This window comes from Lissotriton vulgaris, chromosome 9 (genome assembly GCF_964263255.1).
Source record: "Lissotriton vulgaris chromosome 9, aLisVul1.2, whole genome shotgun sequence".
In the NCBI taxonomy this organism is placed as follows: domain Eukaryota; kingdom Metazoa; phylum Chordata; class Amphibia; order Caudata; family Salamandridae; genus Lissotriton; species Lissotriton vulgaris.
Window position 1 is genome coordinate 1,095,795,110 of NC_141697.1, and position 22,853 is coordinate 1,095,817,962.

A 22,853-nucleotide genomic window follows, 5' to 3' on the forward strand; every position below is an offset into this window, starting at 1 on the left:
CAAAACCGGTCCTAAATACCTTCAGGACAAATGTATCCATCACTTGCCTGTTTGCAACTTTAGGTCATCTCCTCTTAGAGTTTTCAAAATTCCTTTCAATTAAGAAGCTAAATTGAGGCAGCTGTTCTTTCTATGATGTATTTGCAAAGTGTTGGTATAACCTTCCTCAGATCCTTGGATTTCACCTTTGTTTTAGGAGAGTACTTAAAGTCCGGTTTTGATCCCTCTCCTCCTATTGCAACAGCACCTTATTCTGCCTGGAGCACCAGCCAATCCTCATCCAGTACTAGATACACTTTTGGATGATAGTTGCACTAAAAGTCTACACAACATAATAGAACCTCCCTGGATTATGCTTTCAACTGCTCTACCTTGATGGTTCTTCCAGTAGATATAAGGTGGCAGACTTATTTGTGAAGGGTCTGCGTCATTCACAACAAGCAATCCGCTTTCTTACCGGATAACTTTGAAACCTCATTTAACATTTCCCATACTACAAACACCCTTTGCACACTGAACAGCACCCAGGAACCAGATTAAAACCTGGGTGCTAAGCGACTTTGCTGGGATTGAGAAGAATAATACAAATAATGCAGTTAGACATCCATATTTTTTTTAGGCCTCAAGGGCTCTGGAAGAAGCTGTAAATGCCAATATATTGCAATAGAATTGAATTTCAGGCACTCCATCTATTGAGGTATTCTGCAGCTCTTATACATAAGGTGGGCAAGCTCCTGCTGTTTTAAAATAATTACTTAGTGTTTTGGATTCAATTTTAAAAATGTAACCTACTTTGAACTTGTTGGAATTACATGGAGATTATTTATTTTGGATTTTCTTCAACATTAAACAACTATAATATATGAAGAACTTGTGTAATTGATAACCCTGGGCGAAGCACTACGCTACACTCACAAAGTTTGCGAAGTATGCGCTACTTCGCACTACGCGAATTGCACGTAGCACAGTGCAAACACGTGTAACGTAGCAGTCATTTTTTGCTTGCTCGCGGTCCTCAACATCAAGTTGGCAACCGTGAGCAAGCAAAATGACATCCCAGCGAGACTTTTTCCTCGTTTGCGATCAGCAACATCAAGTTGCCGATTACGAGCGTGGAAAATAAACTTCCGGCGTGATTCTCAACCCCTGGGAGGTCAGGTTTCTCGTTGCGAGTGGTCGCGTATGCTCGCGACCGCTCGCAATGAGAAACTACCAGTCCGCGCTGAGAAAGCTGCCGCTAGAGTAGAAATCTACTCGAGCTGCAGAAAACAACAGCTTGCACTGTGCAAGATGCAGTTTGCACTGATTGCAAAGTGCGTACAGGCATCGGGCACTGTGCAATCAGTGCAAACAGCATTTTGCACAGTGCTCTACGCAGTTCGCGTAGCTTAGCGTAGCTCGTGTAGTGCAAAGTGCACTTTGCATAGCTACGCGTAGCACAACTTCGTGAACTACGCCCAGGGTTAGTAATTGAAACAAATGAATTGTAGCATTTTGAAAGTGATAACTACATGGGGAAAATGGCAGGTTTTGCTATTAACTTCATTGCAGGGTGCCATGTAACCTATTAAATGAATAGACCAAAACACAGATAAGAAAACTGTGGCTGTGCAGTCGTGGGCAGTCTGGCCAATTGTGAAATGCATGTAGGACCAAGTCATGAGCCCAAGCACTGTGTGTTGCTTGGTGAGGCTCAGGGAGTTGAGGGTTATGAAGTTTTGCAGGAATGCTAGAGCACACACGCTTGCTCTCAAAAACGGCTTCTCACTGTCTTTAACTTTTGGCTCCTGTTGGGTGTAGTCAGGTGCAACCGCCACTGCACCGAATCGGCCTTTGGTACCTCTGGCTCTTCCCTTACTGCATCTGCGTTCTGAAAATAGCATACAGAATATTTGCAGATAAAGAGTTAAAAACTTTGGGTTCAAAACTGTAATGTTAGTACATAGTCAGTTTTTTCTGTCACTTCCACTGCCTGTTTGGTGATCAATGTTGGCGTTCAACTAAAATTGGTTTCTAAAGATTTAGAGGTTCAATTAATACACCTTAAGACCAAGCTTATGCAAAAGAGCAAGATATGAGCATCCTTTGCTCAGACAGCACAGTCCAGCTAAAGTGCAGGTGCTATGTTTTCAAGGGGCTTCTTAAATCCCTAGAAGGTCCCTCTCTTCAGCTTCAGAGTAGTACCTGAAAAGAATGGGGTTGCTGTGGCTCTGCTGAGATTAAACATGCTACCTTCTCAAAAGCAGAATTGAAACATGTTGAAAACTTCAGGCCTTCTAAGCTTTTTAAGTTCCTTTTAATTCTGGTCCATTATTGTAACTGTTAGCTTTCACAGATTAGCACATGTTCCTTGGCTGTTTTCCATTAATTTGAAGACACCCAACAGACTACTCATCTCTTTAAAGCAACGTACTGCTTGTAATATGATCAATTGCTTCTAAAAATTAAACAGCTTGTTTTTTTTCTTTTCTTTAAACAGAAAGCGGTCATTAACCATGTTTCACCTGCCATCCTGTATCTATTTCGAGTTCAAGCTGTTTGTAGGAATGATATGCGCAGTGATTTCAGTCAAACAATGCTGTTTCAAGGTAAGAGTTCGAATTCAAGCTGGATGATTCGTCAGATAATTACTTTTAAACAGTTGTTAACTAGAGGGTGTGGCTTAGAGTGGAGGTAAATGGCGTCTCCCTACATCCCCTAGCCCTCTCAATGGGGAGTTAGTAGGGGCGGTACCTTGGCAATATGAGGTTGAGCTTAGCCGAGTAATTGATGCACTTGACCCAAAGAGCAGAGCTCCTGGAGCAGCCCTGTAATTCCCACAGCAGTGCTGAGCCAAAACATGTCGAGGCCTGCTGAGATGTAAAATGCCAGTTGCTATTCCTTCAATGCATAATCGTTGGCCTTTTCTGGTCTTACATTCGACATCCACTCACAGTAATCTATGACCAGGAGTCGGAAGTAGCACAATGCTGATTAGTAAGGCAAGGGAGAGACAATTGCTCTGAAGCCCGCTCTCTATTCTGTTGCACCATACTAACTGTTTTTTTCTCTGCATCTAAAAATCGGGGTGTTTAATTCCATAAATATTTTTATGGGTAATTGAAATTTTACCTGCGCTATGTAGCCACAAGCTCCTATAGGCAACTGAAACATTGTGAAAGTAGATATCCTACATGCTGAATGTGTTCAATATGAATGACAATGAAAAACTCTGCAGGCCCTGATACACCACAGAAAGGTTGAGGAATGATTAGCTCATCATTAGTATCAGAGTACTAAATCTATATATAGCAAATAGCAGCTACATAAGGGCTACCACACTACCACTGTTAGGAGTTCTTTCTGTCCTTGATCCTTTGCTTGTATCACCAAACATTTCCAAAAGTCTGAGTCTTAAGAGGGTCAAAGCCAACCCTCTGGTTCTTCTATTACTGTTTAAAGGTAAGGTGCACTTTAGCTTGGAGTCTCTACGAAAGAATCCACTTCAATGAAAAATCAAATCCAATCGACAGAGGCAATCACTGATCTTATATACTTGGGCATTGCAGAGCTAAGGCAGAACATGGTCAAGACAGCCCTCCTGACATGAGGCCAGAATTGGTATTCAGGCTGTATTGAGCGTCAAATGCTTGGAGAGATAACTCCCACAAGTGAAGAAACTAGAAACATTAGGGGCAGCATCAGGGTCTGTCCTACTTGTGAATACTGAAAAAGATCAAATCAGTCATGGAACTTCACTATCCAAGGGAGTTTAAAATAGAAGGCTCATACAGGGACTATACACCTTATCAAAAAAAGTAAACGCCTGCGGAGGAGATATTAGGGTCCTTTCACTATGGTCATTTAGTCAAGATTCTTTCGTAGGACAAAAGCATATCCACAGTTCAAGAGAGAAAAGCACAAGATTATGTTACCTCAGTACGTCACTCAAAAAGTCAGAAAATCTATTCTGAAACTGCAGCCCAAAGTGAGGGGACATTACAAGGGGGGGGGTGGCATAACAGCTAGAGCAGTCGACCTCGGAGCTAGGGAACCGGGTTGGAGTTTCAGCAGGGAAGCTCAACTTCCTGTGATTCTGGACAAGTCACTTAATCTCCCCGCACCTAACAGAAATCAATGTGTCCATCTGTAACACAAGCTGGTGCTCATGCAAAGTGCTCTGATACCTTCGGGTCATGTTCGTGCTATATAACCCCCCCCCCCCCCCCAGCCCCCACCCAATTCTTTAATCTTCTTGGGTCCTTCCAGGATGATGATCTCACTTAATGACAGAAGCAGAAATAGAATGTAAATCTTACTTCAATAATTAAAGTGAAGAGGAGCTGGAAGGATGAGATTTCATCTTTGATTGACATAATCAGTATAAACAGCAGGCTCTCTACTATTTAGATGAAGTCATTTCTCCAGACAATGCTATACTTGTAATATGCCAGGATATTAATATAGACTGATTCAGAGACTTTCTCTTGCTAATCTTGTGAAGTTAGTTTTGTGTTTACTTGTAGAGGCAGTGTCTAGACTGTGTTCTAAATCCTGCATGGTGTTTAATGTTTGTGATGGAACTGTTGGGAAGGGCTTCCAGCGAGTGTTTTTGTCGAATCCATGGACCTTGTTAGTCTTTACCATCCTAACCACTTTTCCCTTCCTCCACCTGATCTTAACATTGATATTCGATTTTGAGCTTTGCTTTGTTATAAGTGTGTGGGCTAATAGACAGTGGTAATGTTGACTAACGCAGTTTATGCAAAACTGTGCAGATTGAGATTTGCAAGACCTATAATCTCCATGGTAACAGTGTTGAACTCTGAAAATAGGTAAGCTTGGTATATTATCATTAATTACAAAAGGACTTAACCATTGAGTGAATCATTTTAAATACACTGGTAGACTAAAAGATATGTGGTTCTCTTGTAGAAAACAACAATAACTCGCCAAGTAGTTTATTGGATGAAGGGATTTTGACTGGCGGGGTGTGTTAAGAAGCAGTAGTCAAAACAAACTAATCAGTATGTCTAGCAGTCTTAAATTGGAAGAATAGAATAGTAAGAGAGGGGTGATGAGAGTGGGTTTGTCTTAGAAATAGTTTATAGCGTTCAGGATGTTCAGATACACAGCAGAGTTTCAGGGTATCTATATAAAATTATTTTACACACAATGAGTGTAAATAGAGGTAATTTACATACTCTGGTTATCCTGAAATTCCTTTAGGAGTCAGGCTCTACTAGACCTATGGTTGACACCTCTGGTTTTGAGGAAGTACTGATTTTTAATATTTATACCAGTAGAATACATTATCCAAACATCTGGGTGAACATTGAGAAAGAACACCTATAAATACATGACACAGCCAAACGTGTGGTCAGTGGGGATATGAACCTGGTACTACATTGGGTACTAGACTGCTAGAGTTCATATTGATCGGACACTCACTCTTACTGCACAAAAGAAGTGATCTCTTTGTGAAATTTAATTGAAGAGACTATGGCAACTCCTTCATCTCACAGACAAAGAATTTACTTTCATTTTCTTTCCTCACAAGTCTTATTCTAGACAAATACATTCTCATGAATCAGAGTCTACTAGAAAATAAAGAAGCTGTGAAAATGGAAACCATGTGCATATCGGATGCTGGTGCCAGGAGAAGGATTGATTTATTCCTGCATAATTCAGTTAACAAATTATGAATATGAAACAACGAACTTGTAGGATTTGAATGAGTCTCAGTTGATCATGTAGGCGTAACTCCATGTTTTCAGGAAGAATATAAACTGTTTGCGGGGGTGAAGGATATGAAGGCATCAATTAGAGGTGTCTGTATAGGGAATCAGTTACTGACAACTCGAAAAATAAGGAAATAGTAAGTGGTATAGAATACAAAACTAAAACAGACAGAGGCAATGAATAATGCATCTAGGAATAATTCGGGTTTTTTCCATTATACACTAGTAATTTATAACCAAGTATTGTCTCAAAGGGTGGCATAGATGGTTCAATTAAATATGAAAACCTCATTTAGCAATAATAAATCTGGTTAAGATTCAACCCAATAATCTAAAGAATAGAAGACATAGAGATCTAAAAATTAAGTTATTGTGATAACCCTGAATGTTTTTAATGATCTCTAAACACCTAGAAGGATTATAGAGCAGTCTAAAACTGAGGAATACCTGCACTCCTTTAACTCCCTAAACGTAATAATAATGATAAAGGCTGTTTGAGAATACCTGTTGTAATTCCAGAGATCGTAAAGGCTATTTCTGAACTACAGCAAGGGAAAGCTGCTGGTCCGACTGTTATAAAAAATTATTTTCTATTAAGAGGTTTCGTTTTTTCCACTCATCTGAAGAAACTTTCATTTGGTGATTAATATATGATGGTTGTGTATTTCAGCAGATGGCAATATTGTGTTGATTCCAACTTTTTACCAATATAAAATCTAAAAAAAGACAATCTGAGATTTCGTGGATACGTTAATTCTTCTGGAGTAGTTAGGTTTTTAAAAGCGATCAAGCAATAGGACGTGGCTCATGTTATATACTCTGAAAAAACTAAATGCCTAAACATGTTGAATAATTTGTGATCAACATATCGGCAATCTAGCAGGAGATACTGAACTTTAATATAAAATCAGAAACCTAGGACACAATGGTTTCCAAAAGGATAATTGTGACCCTCTATTGCCTCTTTCTTTGACATTCTTCTCCCCCGCCCTCCGCAGGCTTAATTACTCGGCCTCCGCTTAACAACAAAATGAGGACCACTAACAATGTGACTTTATTGAATGGTCCATAAAACATAAAGCCAAGGACTTGTGGGATGTATTCGTATATGCTCAGAAAAATGTATTTTAATTCTTTTACAAACCTTTCTTTTGTCAAAACTGTCTTTATTATTTTCCTAGCAGACATACAGTGCAATAATATACATAGCACTGTACCAGACAGCCATTTAAGAAAATCACTTCTTCTAATAATGAACTGTTTATACTCCTGTTTGGCACTGTCTATTAATTCTTGACAGGAATGTGTCCTTATCTTTATAACTTTTTATCCGTGACTTATTATATATTGCATGGTGCTATGCTGTATTGCTGTTTTTATGAACCTTTTATTTCTCTTATTCAAAACAATATAGATATTTGAACACAAAAAGAATATCACTTCTACTTTGAGTGGAATTATCTAGTTTGTTATAATGCAGATCACCCTCTGTGAACACACAGATATAAAAATTTCATCCTGTGTACCCTCACCATCCCTCCATACCATAACCCATTAATTAACTAACGGTGCATGGGGACAGCTTTTACAATACAGGAAGGCTCCTTCGCCTCCAACAAATGGCCACTTTTTTAATGTTGTATTTTTGCAACATTTGCAGGTTAAATACTTCAGAGCACCTTCACCAATGCCTGGCGCATCCATTCTAAATGGACTTGAGCTATTTCAATATTTGAATAAATTCAAACAATTTCTGTGTTGGTACAGGTGATTAATAAGTCTGTAATGACACTTTAAAATTGTGAAAATGAAAAGGTGATTTAGGGTTCTTGTGTTTTGTACAATGGTTGTTGGGGCTAACCCTACATAATTTAAAGAGGCCTGCTCCCATTACTTTTAAACAAAAATACAGAATTCTTTCACTGCTTTAATCTCATTGAAAACTGAGAAAAAGATTGACAACGTCTTGTGGAGATTTTTTAGGTCTATCCTGCTAGAAATGTATTTGGGCAAGTCGTTAGTAAATGCGATTATGGCCTATAAAATTCCTGGGTTTAATGATTCATGATTTGGAAAATACAATGAAATTTAACGCTGAACTGATAACTCAAAAAGGTAAGGATACAACTAATAAATGTTCACCTAATATGCAAGTTGGTATTGAAGAATAAAATCACTTTAAATGTCTGTAACCGCTATTATTAAATATGCCGCAATTATGTTACCTCAAAGAGTTGCACCATCATTTTTCATGGATATTTACAGGGTTATCACCGTTTATTTGGCACAACAAAAGGCCACAAATCGCTATTTTTGATACTTAGTATTGATACATTTTTAGGTGGTATATGATTACCTGGTTTTACCAAATATCAATTTCCATATCTTTTTCTTAAAGGTGGGTGCCAGCTTAATTCGACCAGTCCATAATGGGCATAGTTGCAAAAGATTTCCTAAATCCTAGATTGTTCTTCTCTTTATTAGTTGCAGGAAAATAGCCTGCTGAAATGACCTCTCGCATTCTCTGACGCGGATTCAATCCTTAGATTCATCAAACAAATCTTAGGTGAAAATATCTTTGTAGAAGTATAAATTGGTGAAAGTAGACAAATCCTACGTCCATTGTGTAACATGTCTAAATAACACTGATACATATACAATATGACAATATTAACCCAGACGTTTACACCTTCCTGAAATAAGTCTCCCTGTCTAAATCAAGCCTGTTATTGGAGTTATTCGATATTGTAGCTTTCTTGCCAAATTGCAGGATAAAGAACATTTGGCCTCGAAAATGTATAAGATATTGGATTGTCATAAACACACATTGGTGGACGCAATAGAAAATTTGTACTACTAGCTAGACCAATATGATCTGATATTAAAATCAACGATTGGTATGAAATTCATTACTCAGTTTTTAAATACAAACTCACATCCACATTCATGCAGACTAGATAATTCTTAAGCCGTTATCTACCCCGGACTCAACATAAAATGTCAAAACCTGTGATAAGAAAGTCAAATAAGTGCTGGCATTGCATTCACAAATTAAGTCCTTTTGGTTGAAAGTGATATGTCTGAAGTTAAGGTTTTTGACATAGCTATTGAATTCATATCTGCCTGGGAAAGATTGGAAATCTATGCTCACAAATTGTCTTTGTTGTTAAATGTCATCATCCACTGCCAATGGCTATACCGCCTGTTAAAGGCCCTGAACTAGAGTTATAGTCCTAAACTGCAGATGAAGGCCTAATACGAGTGACAGGGCCTTGAACAACTGGTATAGCCTGAGCCAGAAGGACTATAAGGCTATTAGACATTCCACCTACTAAGGGTGGAATGTTTTAAATTAAAAAGTGAGAAACATGAAGACAAACATTGGAATATTGGAGCTCCGGGCTTATACCAGCCTTTGTAAGACCAGAGCTACTCCATTATCTTAAGTAGAACTCTCAACAGTCCAATGTTCTAACATACTTTAGTCAAGTATACATCTTTTGATTGTAGTTGCATCCAAATTGACTGCGTGCTAGTGTAATGACGGGGATAAATAGTGCATACGGGAAATCGGTTAACTATGTTGGAAAATGTGGCAATCTTACTCTTAAAGTACTCTTGAGGATTAGGCTAATGGCGGCCTAGTGCAGGCAAACTGTAGGGTAAGTCATAAAATATAAAACCTCCATGATGACATTTATCTCGTTTTTAGATTGCCTCATTTTCATTCTAGATGTGCAGTCACAAATGTTGGTTTGTATACTGTTTCTCGCCCTCTACACACTGGGTCGTATCTGATAAAGACTTCGTTCTCTGCATTCACTTTTTATCACTTGTCTATTACTTGCAAATGTTAACAGATGCTTCCTTCATGTTATTCGGCTCTTTTGAGTTATCGATGTGGAGTTATGACTTGATATTGGCCTTTTATTTACGTTTTATTCCTTAATACTGATGTGTTCCCAAACCACTGAGATATTGTATGCAGATAAGCCAAGATTCATTTTTTACTTTCATATAAACAAAACAAAAAAAACATAAAAATACAGTTAACTAAACGCAGCAATAAAAATTTAGGAGGTGTGGGAACAGTGAAACCTGCACACTCCTATTTGTCGAAAATGGGCAGTTTTGTTTTTACTATATGTATTTCAGAGTTGTCAGCTGTCTGACGTACAGTGATTTCAAAAACATTTTAACTGCGTTGGTCAGACTACGTAGAATTATCGAAGCATTTATTGTTGACATGAAGAACATGTACACTTCTTTTGTTTCGTTTGATTTTCTTCTCCCTTGATTTTTTTTTACCTCTATTCTTACACCAAGAAGTTCCCCAACTTTCTATCTAATTCTCATATCCCACGTTAGATTTTATAAGTAAAGGTGTACATTTTTGCTGGCTTTCTCTTAATCTGATTCACTTTGAATTCATAAGAACATATTCATATTGATAAATATTGAGCATGAAATAAAAACATGTTAAAGAAGCACAAATTCAGATGACGTTTAGTAGTTTATTTTCCTTATATTGTATTGTGTGGCTGTATCATAAAATGTTTCTATTTTTCAGCTAACACAACTCGAATATTTGAGGGTACCAGAATTGTGAAAACAGGAGTGGTAAGTTGTAAGAATAGTTGTTTTTAATGTTTATCAATGCATGAAATGAATATCATAGTGGCCATTAGGTGGCAGTGCAGTATTGCAAAATCCATGGCAACCTGCCTTTATGTAAAGCTTTTGAACTCATAGTTGATACATTAAAGCCTAGAACACACCAAAATATAAAATTCCATTACATTTTATAAAACGCTTTAAAGGAAAACCTCGGTTTTCTTTTTTGGTGCAAGTTCCAGCACATATTTTATCAAGTACAGTGGTTTAAATGGAAAATTGCGACAAATAGTTAGTTTGCTTTTAACTTGATGGTAGAATGAGCATGTACTTGGCACATTTTATTTCGAAGTGCGCGTGTCCTTAAGTGACAGTCACGCTTATATTAAATTAAAATGTGCATGTCGTGTACAAATCATCCAGTACTAAAATGTGTGCAAATCAAGGTCCATTTTTACCCGTAAAAGAGATTCTTGGTCATAGTCATTCATGCATTGTTCTTGCACAAGTCACATTAATGTTTATGGTCGTGATTTTAAAGAACTATTAGAACATTGGAATGTTGAGCACACCATTGTGGATAATGTAGTAGCCCAGAGAGTAACATTACAATTTTATTTTCCTTTTACTGCTGCTGCTGTGAACAAAGGCCTCTCTGAGCCCGAGGGGATTTAAACTCTTGTGGCATCGAGAGACCGTTGTTTTTACTAATTAGGACATTCTGCTCTCTAGGGGCAGAATGTTCTATTGGTCTAAGAGCCCTCCTGCAATGTTCTACCAGCTCTTAAAAGACCGCTCCCTTGTTAAAGGTGCTCGCCTTTGGCTCAGGCTTTTAATGCTGGAGCGGACTTCTAATGGCCATTAGAGCCCGCTAGGTCGGGTTCTAAGGCTATATTAAGCTTGAGATTCTTTGGACGTAAAAAGAACTTGATTTTTCTTTAAAGAGTGTGCTTTGTGTGTTGAACAGGTGAACTGTACCACTGTGTACTACTGTGGTAAGTTCATCAAGTTCTTAGAAGTTTTTCATTTCCGCATATGGCTGCTTCATGTCTGTAATCCTCCCCAAATGCCTATGCCATAGCTTTTGCTCATTACTGTTAATCTTTGTCCTGCTTAGTAAATTGGCAAAGGATGAGATGTGACCTAATGGCCATAAGCTGCCAACTTTGGAATTGTGAAATCTGGTTCCTGTCCTGGCGTCGATTCAACTTCCTGTGATTATGGGCAGAACACTTAGGGCGATTACGAGTTTCGGTGGTGCAGGAGTGAGCGGTACACCACCAACGTGCCCCCGCACCACTGGGACTCGCCGCCTGCCAGGTTACAACTTAAAGGTGGTCTGGTAGGGAGCGGTGGTGCTGTCAGACTGTGGTGCAGCGTTCCCACTGCAGTGCCTCTTTCAAAGGTAGCTGTTCCTTTGAAAACGGCACCGCAATGGGACCACACTACAAGGTTCCTGCATGGCTTGGACTCGAAAGTCCATGCCATGGAGGAACTGTTGTGCACGTTTTCAGAGGGGCACATGTTATGCCCCCGTGTGCATACACATGCAGAGCAGGCACAGGGGCCCTGCAGGGCCCCCCTTTATTTCCTCTGTCACAGTGTACATGGAGGAGGAACCTCCATGACACCGCCGGCAGAGAGGAAATTCATAATATTCTTGGTCGGACTACAGCGATTCCGCCAATCATATTACGGCCTCTGACCACCACAACACTGCCAGGGAATGCCAGTTCTCTGGTGGTGTCTGTGGTCCCAGGGCGGTCTGAACGTCCAACTCGTAATAGGGAGGTTGGACTGCCGGTGCAGCAGTAGCTGGACTGACTAATAATCAGCCTTTTAATCCACAGCGCTTTGAAAAACAGATCTGAATTAGTGGTATTTAATTTGGCGCTCACGTGAAGCGCTCGAATACCTCATGCATTTGTTCACACTGTATCAATTTGCTAAAATATGAGTACATGTGACTCTAAATTATTCATATAGACAGTGGCTGACAGAAAGCAACCACTGAACACTGTTTAGTTCTAAGCGGAAGCCAACGACAGACCAGCTCACATCTCAATGCGCGTGCTTGCTCTACTTGGAAGGCCTGGCATCCGTCTGGGAGTGGATATCCATAGACACTACTGATTCCAGAGGTCAACCCTATCGGATTTCTGCATGAGAATGCATTGAAGGAGCGCTAATAACTTGCCACCAGGGGCGTAACAAACGCCCCCGCAGACCCCGCAGTGCGGGGGGGCCTCACTCTCTAAAGTTAATGAAGGGGGCCCCAGGGGGCCCGGCACCCTCAGCTCTTCTGAGAGCTGTGAGAGAGGCCTGTGCTGAAGCAAGCCTCTCTCCCTCTGCATCTGAAGCAGGTGCCGCCTGCTCGAGCCCCTCGCCCCCTCCCTCTGACTGAAGAGAAACAAAGTATCAATATACATTGTTTCACTTCAGTCAGAGCCAGAGGCAGTCCCGGAAAGAGGATGGGGGCCCCAGAGACAGCAGTCTCCACTGCTCCTCTGAGACAGCACAGTACAGCCCGGCCCCCACTCTCTCCTCTCCATAAACAAAGCGCACCCCACAAGAAAAGAGAAGAGACAGGGACAAGGATGGGGTGGGGGGCCCCACAAGAGAAGAGAAGAGAAGAGACAGGGACAGGGCCCCATCCGAGAAGAGACAGGGACAAGGAAGGGGTGGGGGCCCCACAAGAGAAGAGAAGAGACAGGGACAGGAAGAGACAGGGACAGGAAGAGACAGGGACAAGGATGGGGTGGGGTGGGGGGCCCACAAGAGAAGAGAAGAGACAGGGACAGGAAGAGACAGGGACAAGGATGGGGTGGGGTGGGGGGCCCACAAGAGAAGAGAAGAGAAGAGACAGGGACAGGCCCCCATCCGAGAAGAGACAGGGACAAGGAAGGGGTGGGGGCCCCACAAGAGAAGAGAAGAGACAGGGACAGGAAGAGACGGGGACAAGGATGGGGTGGGGGGCCCACAAGAGAAGAGAAGAGACAGGGACAGGAAGAGACAGGGACAAGGATGGGGTGGGGGGCCCACAAGAGAAGAGAAGAGACAGGGACAGGCCCCCATCCGAGAAGAGACAGGGACAAGGATGGGGTGGGGGGCCCACCCCACAAGGGAAGAGAAGAGAGGGTGGGGGCCCCACAAGAGAAGAGAAGAGACAGGGACAGGAAGAGACAGGGACAAGGATGGGGTGGGGGGCCCACAAGAGAAGAGAAGAGAAGAGACAGGGACAGGCCCCCATCCGAGAAAAGACAGGGACAAGGATGGGGTGGGGGGCCCCACAAGAGAAGAGAAGAGACAGGGACAGGCCCCCATCCGAGAAGAGACAGGGACAAGGATGGGGTGGGGGCCCCACAAGAGAAGAGAAGAGAAGAGACAGGGACAGGCCCCCATCCGAGAAGAGACAGGGACAATGATGGGGTGGGGGCCCCACAAGAGAAGAGAAGAGAAGAGACAGGGACAAGGATGGGGTGGGGGGCCCACCCCACAAGAGAAGAGAAGAGAGGGTGGGGGGCCCACCCCACAAGAGAAGAGAAGAGACAGGGACAAGAAGAGACAGGGACAAGGATGGGGTGGGGCCCACATGAGAAGAGAAGAGAAGAGACAGGGACAGGCCCCCATCCGAGAAGAGACAGGGACAAGGATGGGGTGGGGGGCCCCACAAGAGAAGAGAAGAGAAGAGACAGGGACAGGCCCCCATCCGAGAAGAGACAGGGACAAGGATGGGGTGGGGGCCCCACAAGAGAAGAGAAGAGACAGGGACAGGACCCCATCCGAGAAGAGACAGGGACAAGGATGGGGTGGGAGCCCACCCCACAAGAGAAGAGAAGAGAGGGTGGGGGGCCCACCCCACAAGAGAAGAGAAGAGACAGGGACAAGAAGAGACAGGGACAAGGATGGGGTGGGGGGCCCACCCACAAGAGAAGAGACAGGGACAAGGATGGGGTTGGGGGCCCACCCCACAAGAGAAGAGAAGAGAGGGTGGGGGCCCACCCCACAAGAGAAGAGAAGAGACAGGGACAAGAAGAGACAGGGACAAGGATGGGGTGGGGGGCCCACCCCACAAGAGAAGAGAAGAGACAGGGACAAGGATGGGGTGGGGGCCTCAGAGAGCAAGATCAGGAGACAGCACAGAGCAGTGCTCGGGACCCTGACAAGGGTGGGAGTGGGGGCCCCCAGACAGAGTATTCTCCAGGGCAAAGCTCACATGAGAAGGGACGAGGCAGCAAAATGGTGCCCTCAGGTAAGCACGCTTGTTCTCCATGGGCGTCTGCAGGGAGAGGGAAAGGGAGGCCAAGAAGGGTGCAAGGCAGAGGGGGAGAAGGATGCATGGTAGAGAAGGGTGCAAGGCAGAGGGGAGAAGGGTGCAAGGCAGATAGGAGAAGGGTGCAAGGTGGAGGGGAGAAGGGTGCAAGGTGGAGGGGAGATGGGTGCAAGGTGGAGGGGAGAAGGGTGCAAGGTGGAGGGGAGAAGGGTGCAAGGTGGAGGGGAGAAGGGTGCAAGGTGGAGGGGAGAAGGGTGCAAGGTGAAGGGGAGAAGGGTGCAAGGCAGAGGGGAGAAGGGTGCAAGGCAGAGGGGAGAAGGGTGCAAGGCAGAGGGGAGAAGGGTGCAAGGCAGAGGGGAGAAGGGTGCAAGGCAGAGGGGAGAAGGGTGCAAGGTAGAGAAGGGTGCATGGCAGAGGGGGAGAAGGGTGCATGGCAGATGGGAGAAGGGTGCATGGCAGAGGGGAGAAGGGTGCAAGGTAGAGGGGAGAAGGGTGCAAGGTAGAGGGGAGAAGGGTGCAAGGCAGAGGGGAGAAGGGTGCAAGGCAGAGAAGAGAAGGGTGCAAGGCAAAGAGGAGAAGGGTGCAAGGCAAAGAGGAGAAGGGTGCAAGGAAGAGAGGAGAAGGGTGGAAGGTAGAGAAGGGTGCAAGGCGGAGGGGGAGAAGGGTGCAAGGTAGAGGGGAGAAGGGTGCAAGGCAGAGAGGAGAAGGGTGCAAGGTAGAGGGGAGAAGGGTGCAAGGTAGAGAGGAGAAGGGTGCAAGGTGGAGGGGAGAAGGGTGCAAGGTGGAGGGGAGAAGGGTGCAAGGTGGAGGGGAGAAGGGTGCAAGGCAGAGGGGAGAAGGGTGCAAGGCAGAGGGGAGAAGGGTGCAAGGCAGAGAGGAGAAGGGTGCAAGGTAGAGAAGGGTGCAAGGCGGAGGGGGAGAAGGGTGCATGGCAGATGGGAGAAGGGTGAAAGGCAGAGGGGAGAAGGGTGCAAGGAAGAGAGGAGAAGGGTGCAAGGTAGAGAAGGGTGCAAGGCGGAGGGGGAGAAGGGTGCAAGGCAGAGGTGAGAAGGGTGCAAGGCAGAGGTGAGAAGGGTGCAATGCAGAGGTGAGAAGGGTGCAAGGCAGAGGTGAGAAGGGTGCAAGGCAGAGGTGAGAAGGGTGCAAGGCAGAGGTGAGAAGGGTGCAAGGCAGAGGTGAGAAGGGTGCAAGGCAAAGGGGAGATGGGTGCAAGGCAGAGGGGAAAAGGGTGCAAGGCAGAGGGGAGAAGGATGCAGGGTAGAGAAGGGTGCAAGGCGGCGGGGGAGAAGGGTGCAAGGCGGAGGGGGAGAAGGGTGCAAGGCAGAGAGGAGAAGGATGCAAGGTAGAGAAGGGTGCAAGGCGGCGGGGGAGAAGGGTGCAAGGCGGAGGGGGAGAAGGGTGCAAGGCAGAGGGGAGAAGGGTGCAAGGCAGAGGGGAGAAGGGTGCAAGGCAGAGGGGAGAAGGGTGCAAGGCAGAGGGGAGAAGGGTGCAAGGCAGAGGGGAGAAGGGTGCAAGGCAGAGGGGAGAAGGGTGCAAGGCGGAGGGGAGAAGGGTGCAAGGCGGAGGGGAGAAGGGTGCAAGGCAGAGGGGAGAAGGGTGCAAGGCAGAGGGGAGAAGGGTGCAAGGCAGAGGGGAGAAGGGTGCAAGGCAGAGGGGAGAAGGGTGCAAGGCAGAGGGGAGAAGGGTGCAAGGCAGAGGGGAGAAGGGTGCAAGTTAGAGAAGGGTGCAAGGCGCAGGGGGAGAAGGGTGCATGGCAGATGGGAGAAGGGTGAAAGGCAGAGGGGAGAAGGGTGCAAGGAAGAGAGGAGAAGCGTGCAAGGTAGAGAAGGGTGCAAGGCAGAAGTGAGAAGGGTGCAAGGCAGAGGTGAGAAGGGTGCAAGGCAGAGGTGAGAAGGGTGCAAGGCAAAGGGGAGATGGGTGCAAGGCAGAGGGGAAAAGGGTGCAAGGCATAGGGGAGAAGGATGCAGGGTAGAGAAGGGTGCAAGGCGGCGGGGGAGAAGGGTGCAAGTCGGAGGGGGAGAAGGGTGCAAGGCAGAGAGGAGAAGGATGCAAGGTAGAGAAGGGTGCAAGGCGGCGGGGGAGAAGGGTGCAAGGCGGAGGGGGAGAAGGGTGCAAGGCAGAGGGGAGAAGGGTGCAAGGCAGAGGGGAGAAGGGTGCAAGGCAGAGGGGAGAAGGGTGCAAGGCAGAGGGGAGAAGGGTGCAAGGCAGAGGGGAGAAGGGTGCAAGGCAGAGGGGAGAAGGGTGCAAGGCAGAGGGGAGAAGGGTGCAAGGCAGAGGGGAGAAGGGTGCAAGGCAGAGGGGAGAAGGGTGCAAGGCAGAGAGGAGAAGGGTGCAAGTTAGAGAAGGGTGCAAGGCGCAGGGGGAGAAGGGTGCATGGCAGATGGGAGAAGGGTGAAAGGCAGAGGGGAGAAGGGTGCAAGGAAGAGAGGAGAAGGGTGCAAGGTAGAGAAGGGTGAAAGGCGGAGGGGGAGAAGGGTGCAAGGCAGAGGTGAGAAGGGTGCAAGGCAGAGGTGAGAAGGGTGCAAGGCAGAGGTGAGAAGGGTGCAAGGCAGAGGTGAGAAGGGTGCAAGGCAAAGGGGAGATGGGTGCAAGGCAGAGGGGAAAAGGGTGCAAGGCATAGGGGAGAAGGATGCAGGGTAGAGAAGGGTGCAAGGCGGCGGGGGAGAAGGGTGCAAGTCGGAGGGGGAGAAGGGTGCAAGGCAGAGAGGAGAAGGATGCAAGGTAGAGAAGGGTGCAAGGCGGCGGGGGAGAAGGGTGCAAGGCGGAGGGGGAGAAGGGTGCAAGGCAGAGGGGAGAAGGGTGCAAGGCAGAGGGGAGAAGGTTCAAGGCAGAGGGGAGAAGGGTGCAAGGCAGAGGGGAGAAGGGTGCAAGGCAGAGGGGAGAAGGGTGCAAGGTAGAGGGGAGAAGGGTGCAAGGCAGAGGGGAGAAGGGTGGAAGGGTGCAAGGCAGAGGGGAGAAGGGTGCAAGGCAGAGGGGAGAAGGGTGCAAGGCAGAGGGGAGAAGGGTGCAAGGCAGAGGGGAGAATGGTGCAAGGAAGAGAGGAGAAGGGTGCAAGGTAGAGAAGGGTGCAAGGCAGAGGGGGGAAGGGGTGCAAGGCAGAGAGGAGAAGGATGAAAGTTAGAGAAGGGTGCAAGGCGGGGTGGAATAGGGTGCAAGACAGAGAGGAGAAGGGTGCAAGGCAGAGGGGAGAAGGGTGCAAGGCAGAGGGCAGAATGGTGCAAGGTAGAAAAGGGTGCAAGGCGGAGGTGGACTAGGGTACAAGGGGAAGGGGAGAAGGGTGCAAGAGGGAGGGCAAGAAGGGTGCAAGGCAGAGGGGAGAAGGGTGCAAGGCAGAGGGGAGAAGGGTGCAAGGCAGAGGGGGATGGTGATGAAGTTAAAAATGTGCCCTCCCTGGAAACATTTCTGCGGACACCCATGGAACGCACACTACATTGTGAGGGAGAGTGGGAGAGAATGGAGAGAGAGAGAGTGGAGAGAAACAGTGGAGAGAAACAGTGGAGAGAGAGAGTGGCTAGAGAGAGAGAGAGAGAGAGTGGAGAGAGACAGTGGAGACAGAGTAGACAGTGGAGAGAGAGTGGAGATAGACAGTGGAGAGACCGAGAGTGGAGAGAGAGAGAGTGGAGAGAGAGAGAGTGGAGAGAGAGAGTAGAGAGAGAGAGAGTGGAGATAGACAGCGGAGAGACCGAGAGTGGAGAGAGAGTGGAGAGAGCATGGCGAGACAGTGGAGAGAGAGAGTGGAGAGAGAGAAAGTGGAGAGAGAGAGAGTGGAGAGAGAGATAGAGTGGAGAGAGAGATAGAGTGGAGAGAGAGATAGAGTGGAGAGAGAGATAGAGTGGAGAGAGAGAGTAGAGAGAGCAAGTAGAGAGAGCGAGTAGAGAGAGCGAGTGGAGAGAGAGAGTGGAGAGAGAGTGGAGAGAGAGAGTGAGTGGAGAGAGAGAGAGTGGAAAGAGAGAGAAAGAGTGAAGAGAGAGAGTGGAGAGAGAATGGAGAGTAGAGAGAGACAGTGGAGAGAGAGACAGTAGAGAGACAGTCGAGAGAGAGTGAGTGGAGAGAGAGTGAGTGGAGAGAGAGTGAGTGGAGAGAGAGTGGAGCGAGAGAGTGGATAGAGAGAGTGGAGAGAGTAGAGAGAGAGAAGGGAGAGAGGGTGGAGAGAGAGAGAGTGGAGGGAGACAGTGGAGGGAGACAGTGGAGAGAGAGTGAGTGAAGAGAGAGTGAAGAGAGAGTGAGTGGAGAGTGAGTGGAGAGTGAGTGGAGCGAGAGAGTGGAGCGAGAGAGTGGAGCGAGAGAGTGGAGCGAGAGAGTGGAGAGAGAGAGTGGAGAGAGAGAGTGGAGAGAGAGAGAAGGGAGAGAGGGTGGAGAGAGAGAGAGTGAAGGGAGACAGTGGAGGGAGACAGTGGAGAGAGAGACAGGAGAGACCGTGGAGAGAGACAGTAGAGATAGAGTGGACAGAGTTGAGAGAGCGAATGGAGAGAGTGGAGAGAGAGTAGAAACTGACTGACTGACTCAGAGACTGAATACTGACTGACCGAGAGACTGACTGACTGAGAAACTGACTGAGAGAGAGAGTGACTGACTGACAGAGAGAGAGAGACTGATTGAGAGTGAGACTGACTGACAGAGACTGGCTGAGGTAGAGAGAAACTGACTGAGAGAGAGACTAAGAGAGAGAGGCAGAGAGACTGACTGACAGAGAGATAGACTGATTGACTCTGAGAGAGACTGACTGACAGAGAGAGACTGCCTGAGAGAGAGACTGCCTGAGAGAGAGACTGACTGAGAGAGAGACTGACAGAGAGAGACTGATTGAGAGTGAGACTGACTGACAGAGACTGGCTGAGGTAGAGAGAAACTGACTGAGAGAGAGACAGAGAGAGAGGCAGAGAGACTGACTGACAGAGAGATAGACTGATTGACTCTGAGAGAGACTGACTGCCTGAGAGAGACTGCCTGAGAGAGACTGCCTGAGAGAGACTGCCTGAGAGAGAGACTGCCTGAGAGAGAGACTGACTGAGAGAGAGACTGACTGAGAGAGAGACTGACTGAGAGAGAGACTGACTGAGAGAGAGACTGACTGAGTGAGAGACTGACAGACTGACTGACTGACAGACTGGGGTAGAGAGAGAATGACTGACTGAGAGAGACTGACTGACTGGGAGAGAGAGAGACTGACTGGGAGAGAGAGAGACTGACTGACTGACTGACTGAGAGAGAGACTGGCTGACTGACAGAGAGAGACTGGCTGACTGAGAGAGAGACTGACTGACTGAGAGAGAGACTGACTGACTGAGAGAGAGACTGACTGACAGAGACAGACAGAGAGAGAAAGAGACTGACAGACTGACAGAGAAAGAGATGATGCTGACCAACAGAGAGAGACTGACTGACAGAGACTGACTGATAGAGAGACTCACAGAGAGACTGACTGACCGAGAGAGAGACTGAGACTCTGACAGAGAGAGAGACTGACTGACAGAGAGAGAGACTGACTAAGAGAGACCGACAGAGAGACTGACAGAGAGAGACTGACTGAGAGAGACTGAATGACAGCGAGTGATAGACTGACTGACAGAGAGAGAGACTGACTGATAGAGAGAGACTGACTGGCTGACAGACTGACAGTGAGAGAGAGAGAGAGAGAGAGAGAGATAGAGAGAGACTGACTGACTGACAGAGAGAGTGACTGACTAAGAGAGACTGAATGACAGAGAGAGATAGACTGACTGACTGACTGACTGACTGAAAGAGAGATACTGACTGACAGAGAGATTGAGAGAGACTGTGATGGAATTGGGGTCAAAGTGTGTATGAAGCTATGCAATGCCTCTTAAGATTGCTATTGTCTAATAATAAACATGTATTATCAAAATGTGCTCTTTGTGGTTACATCTGCTTTTGCAATACTGCTTTGTCGCTTTGTCCAATGTCTTAAAACGGAAACGAGAAGGAGCAGTGGATGCACTTTTATCAAAACTAAGCGATGAGTGGGCCCGATGTTGTATATCATGACAGTTGTCTGCATCAGGAAACCCACCTAAAATTGGGCAAACTTTCCCGGCCTACTGATGGCAGGGACCCTGTAATGAATGGACCACCACCTATGATAGCCTGCGGGCAGACTAAGCCCAACCTTTGACTCCACCATCCAGTGTTACTTATAACGGCTGTATTGGTGACAGTGGTGTAACAATCGCCCCGCATCCCCTGCAGTATGGCGGGTCGCTGCCCTGAGAGCTCTAGACTGCACGGACAATGGGAGGGGGGGCCCCCTCCATGTAGTTTGCAGGGGGGCCCCCTCATGTTTCGTTACGCCACTGCTTGCCACTCGGTTAGGATGTGCGTAATGGCTTGTTAAAAAGACTGCTAAATAAACTTTGAACTCTAAGTTAGAATTCAACCACAACAAAAGAAAGCAACTTGCATTTGTAGCCATTCATGTGATATTTACTGTCACACCAGATAACAAGAAGCTTCAGATAACCTACACCTGCCGCAACACAATTTAAGACGCAACAAAACGAAACTTGATGTTGAGAACTATATTTGTTAGCACCATCAGTGATGTCAAAATTGACCCAGGTTGCACATCTTTCTCCAGGAACCCCACTGTAGGCAACAGGATTTTTGTTGCATGTGATCACAAATCGGTTTATTGAGTTAATAGTTCAGGTGGGATACAGAAGGCATTAGGAAAAGCATGTATTTATGCAAACCAACATGCCCCTAGTAAAAAGCCTAAACAAAGCAAATTTCCACTTCCATGACACGTTTTCCATAATATTTTTATGTCCTTGTCATCCAAAGAAACTGTCCAATTAATGCATTTTTAAAAACTCCAATTTCGAAGGCAGACCTGCCAATTCACCCAGTCCCAGCGTTTGTTACATGATATCGGCTCCCTTCACATGTTCATCCAATGAGGAGCCAATGTCACAAGGTGGCGGGGAAGAGGAGCTGAAAAGCTGTGCACAGTGTGTGTTTCCAGCTTGTCTTTGAAGACTTGAGGAGCCGATGTCCAGCATGGGCTTTAGATTCACTCCAGGATGTCAGCGGTTGCCTCAGTAAACCTTTCATTGTTTTGGGATGGGAGAAGTTTGTGTGAGGAGAAGGAAAAGTGCCTCTTGGGAAGTTCTCCGGATGAAGTCACATACCCCCCAAGTGTCTGTGCCCACCCCTCACACAGTGAAATGATTTCGGAAAAAAAAAATTGTTGTTGACGTGAATGTAGGTGGGCCTCTAGGGCAGAATGGCTGAGTGAGAGAAGGGGTGGACCAAACATGTCCAACTCAGCCTCTCACCCCAGGAAGACCAGATCTTGAGAATCAGGAACTGGGACTTTAAAAGAAAAGAAATAGGACTACAATTTTTACATCAATGGAGGGGAAGAATGACAGCTCTCACAACATAGAAACACCGAACAAGCACTAAGAAAATAAAGCAAATGTAGTTTTAAAAACCAGCATTAGACCTGTTAATTAAATTGCATACTTATATTAACTGCTAAGTAAACTGGGACATGAGCCACGTTGCTGAAATATCCCTGGGCAGCTGGTGTCTTGATCAGTGAGGCTAATTTGCAAATTGATGAGTGTAACTTTTGACGGACAATTGGAGCAAATTATCAAGCCCATCTACTACATTAAAATAACCAAATTAAGTGTGGCTTCAGTACAAGTCAATTAATATTCACCTCTATGTGGAATATATTATTTCTGGGATTCTTTCGTTCCAGTGCTTTTTTGTGCTGATTGCAAAAACCATTCGTCATTCAGTGGTATTCACATAACAAATTATACAGGGTCAGCATTTCTTAATCTGGATTTTTATTTTGTTATGGCTAAATTGTAAAGCACAACTTTTGTTGTAGGATTTTTTTTATTGTTTTAAGTTCATGGTATCAACGCTTTCTAAACATAAAATAATTCCATGTTTTGCTCATAACTAAAATTAATGGTTTACCCTCCTGAACTGTGTGCTTCTCCATTACTTTTTGATAAAGTACCATTTTGCTGTACACCGTCTGTTTTGAAGCTTAAGCTATGCTTAAGTACGGATTGTGTTAAGTTTCCAATCACTAAATAACGTATTATTTTTTTTTTTATTGTAATGGAATAATGCCTGTTCAGAATTTTAGTACGACAAATCAGAGCCTATGTTCTTATGACTGAAGCAAAAACCTAAATCTAAATATAGAATACTTTCTCAGTGCTACTTTGATAAGGGTATTTGGCATCGTCTGGTGAATTAAG

The 22,853-nt window shown here is 45.7% G+C and overlaps 1 protein-coding gene across 6 annotated transcripts in view; it reads left to right on the top strand.

Moving 5' to 3' along the window:
* The window catches only part of LOC147692851 (receptor-type tyrosine-protein phosphatase gamma-like), a 1,083,817-nt gene that overhangs the window by 719,085 nt on the left and 341,879 nt on the right, over positions 1-22,853 (top strand). For all 6 annotated transcript variants that reach the window (XM_086939073.1, XM_086939071.1, XM_086939072.1 and 3 more), the window contains exons 10-11: positions 2,480-2,588; positions 10,291-10,340. In XM_086939073.1, coding sequence (XP_086795199.1) covers positions 2,480-2,588; positions 10,291-10,340 — 159 coding nt within the window. The remainder of the gene's footprint in view (positions 1-2,479; positions 2,589-10,290; positions 10,341-22,853) is intronic.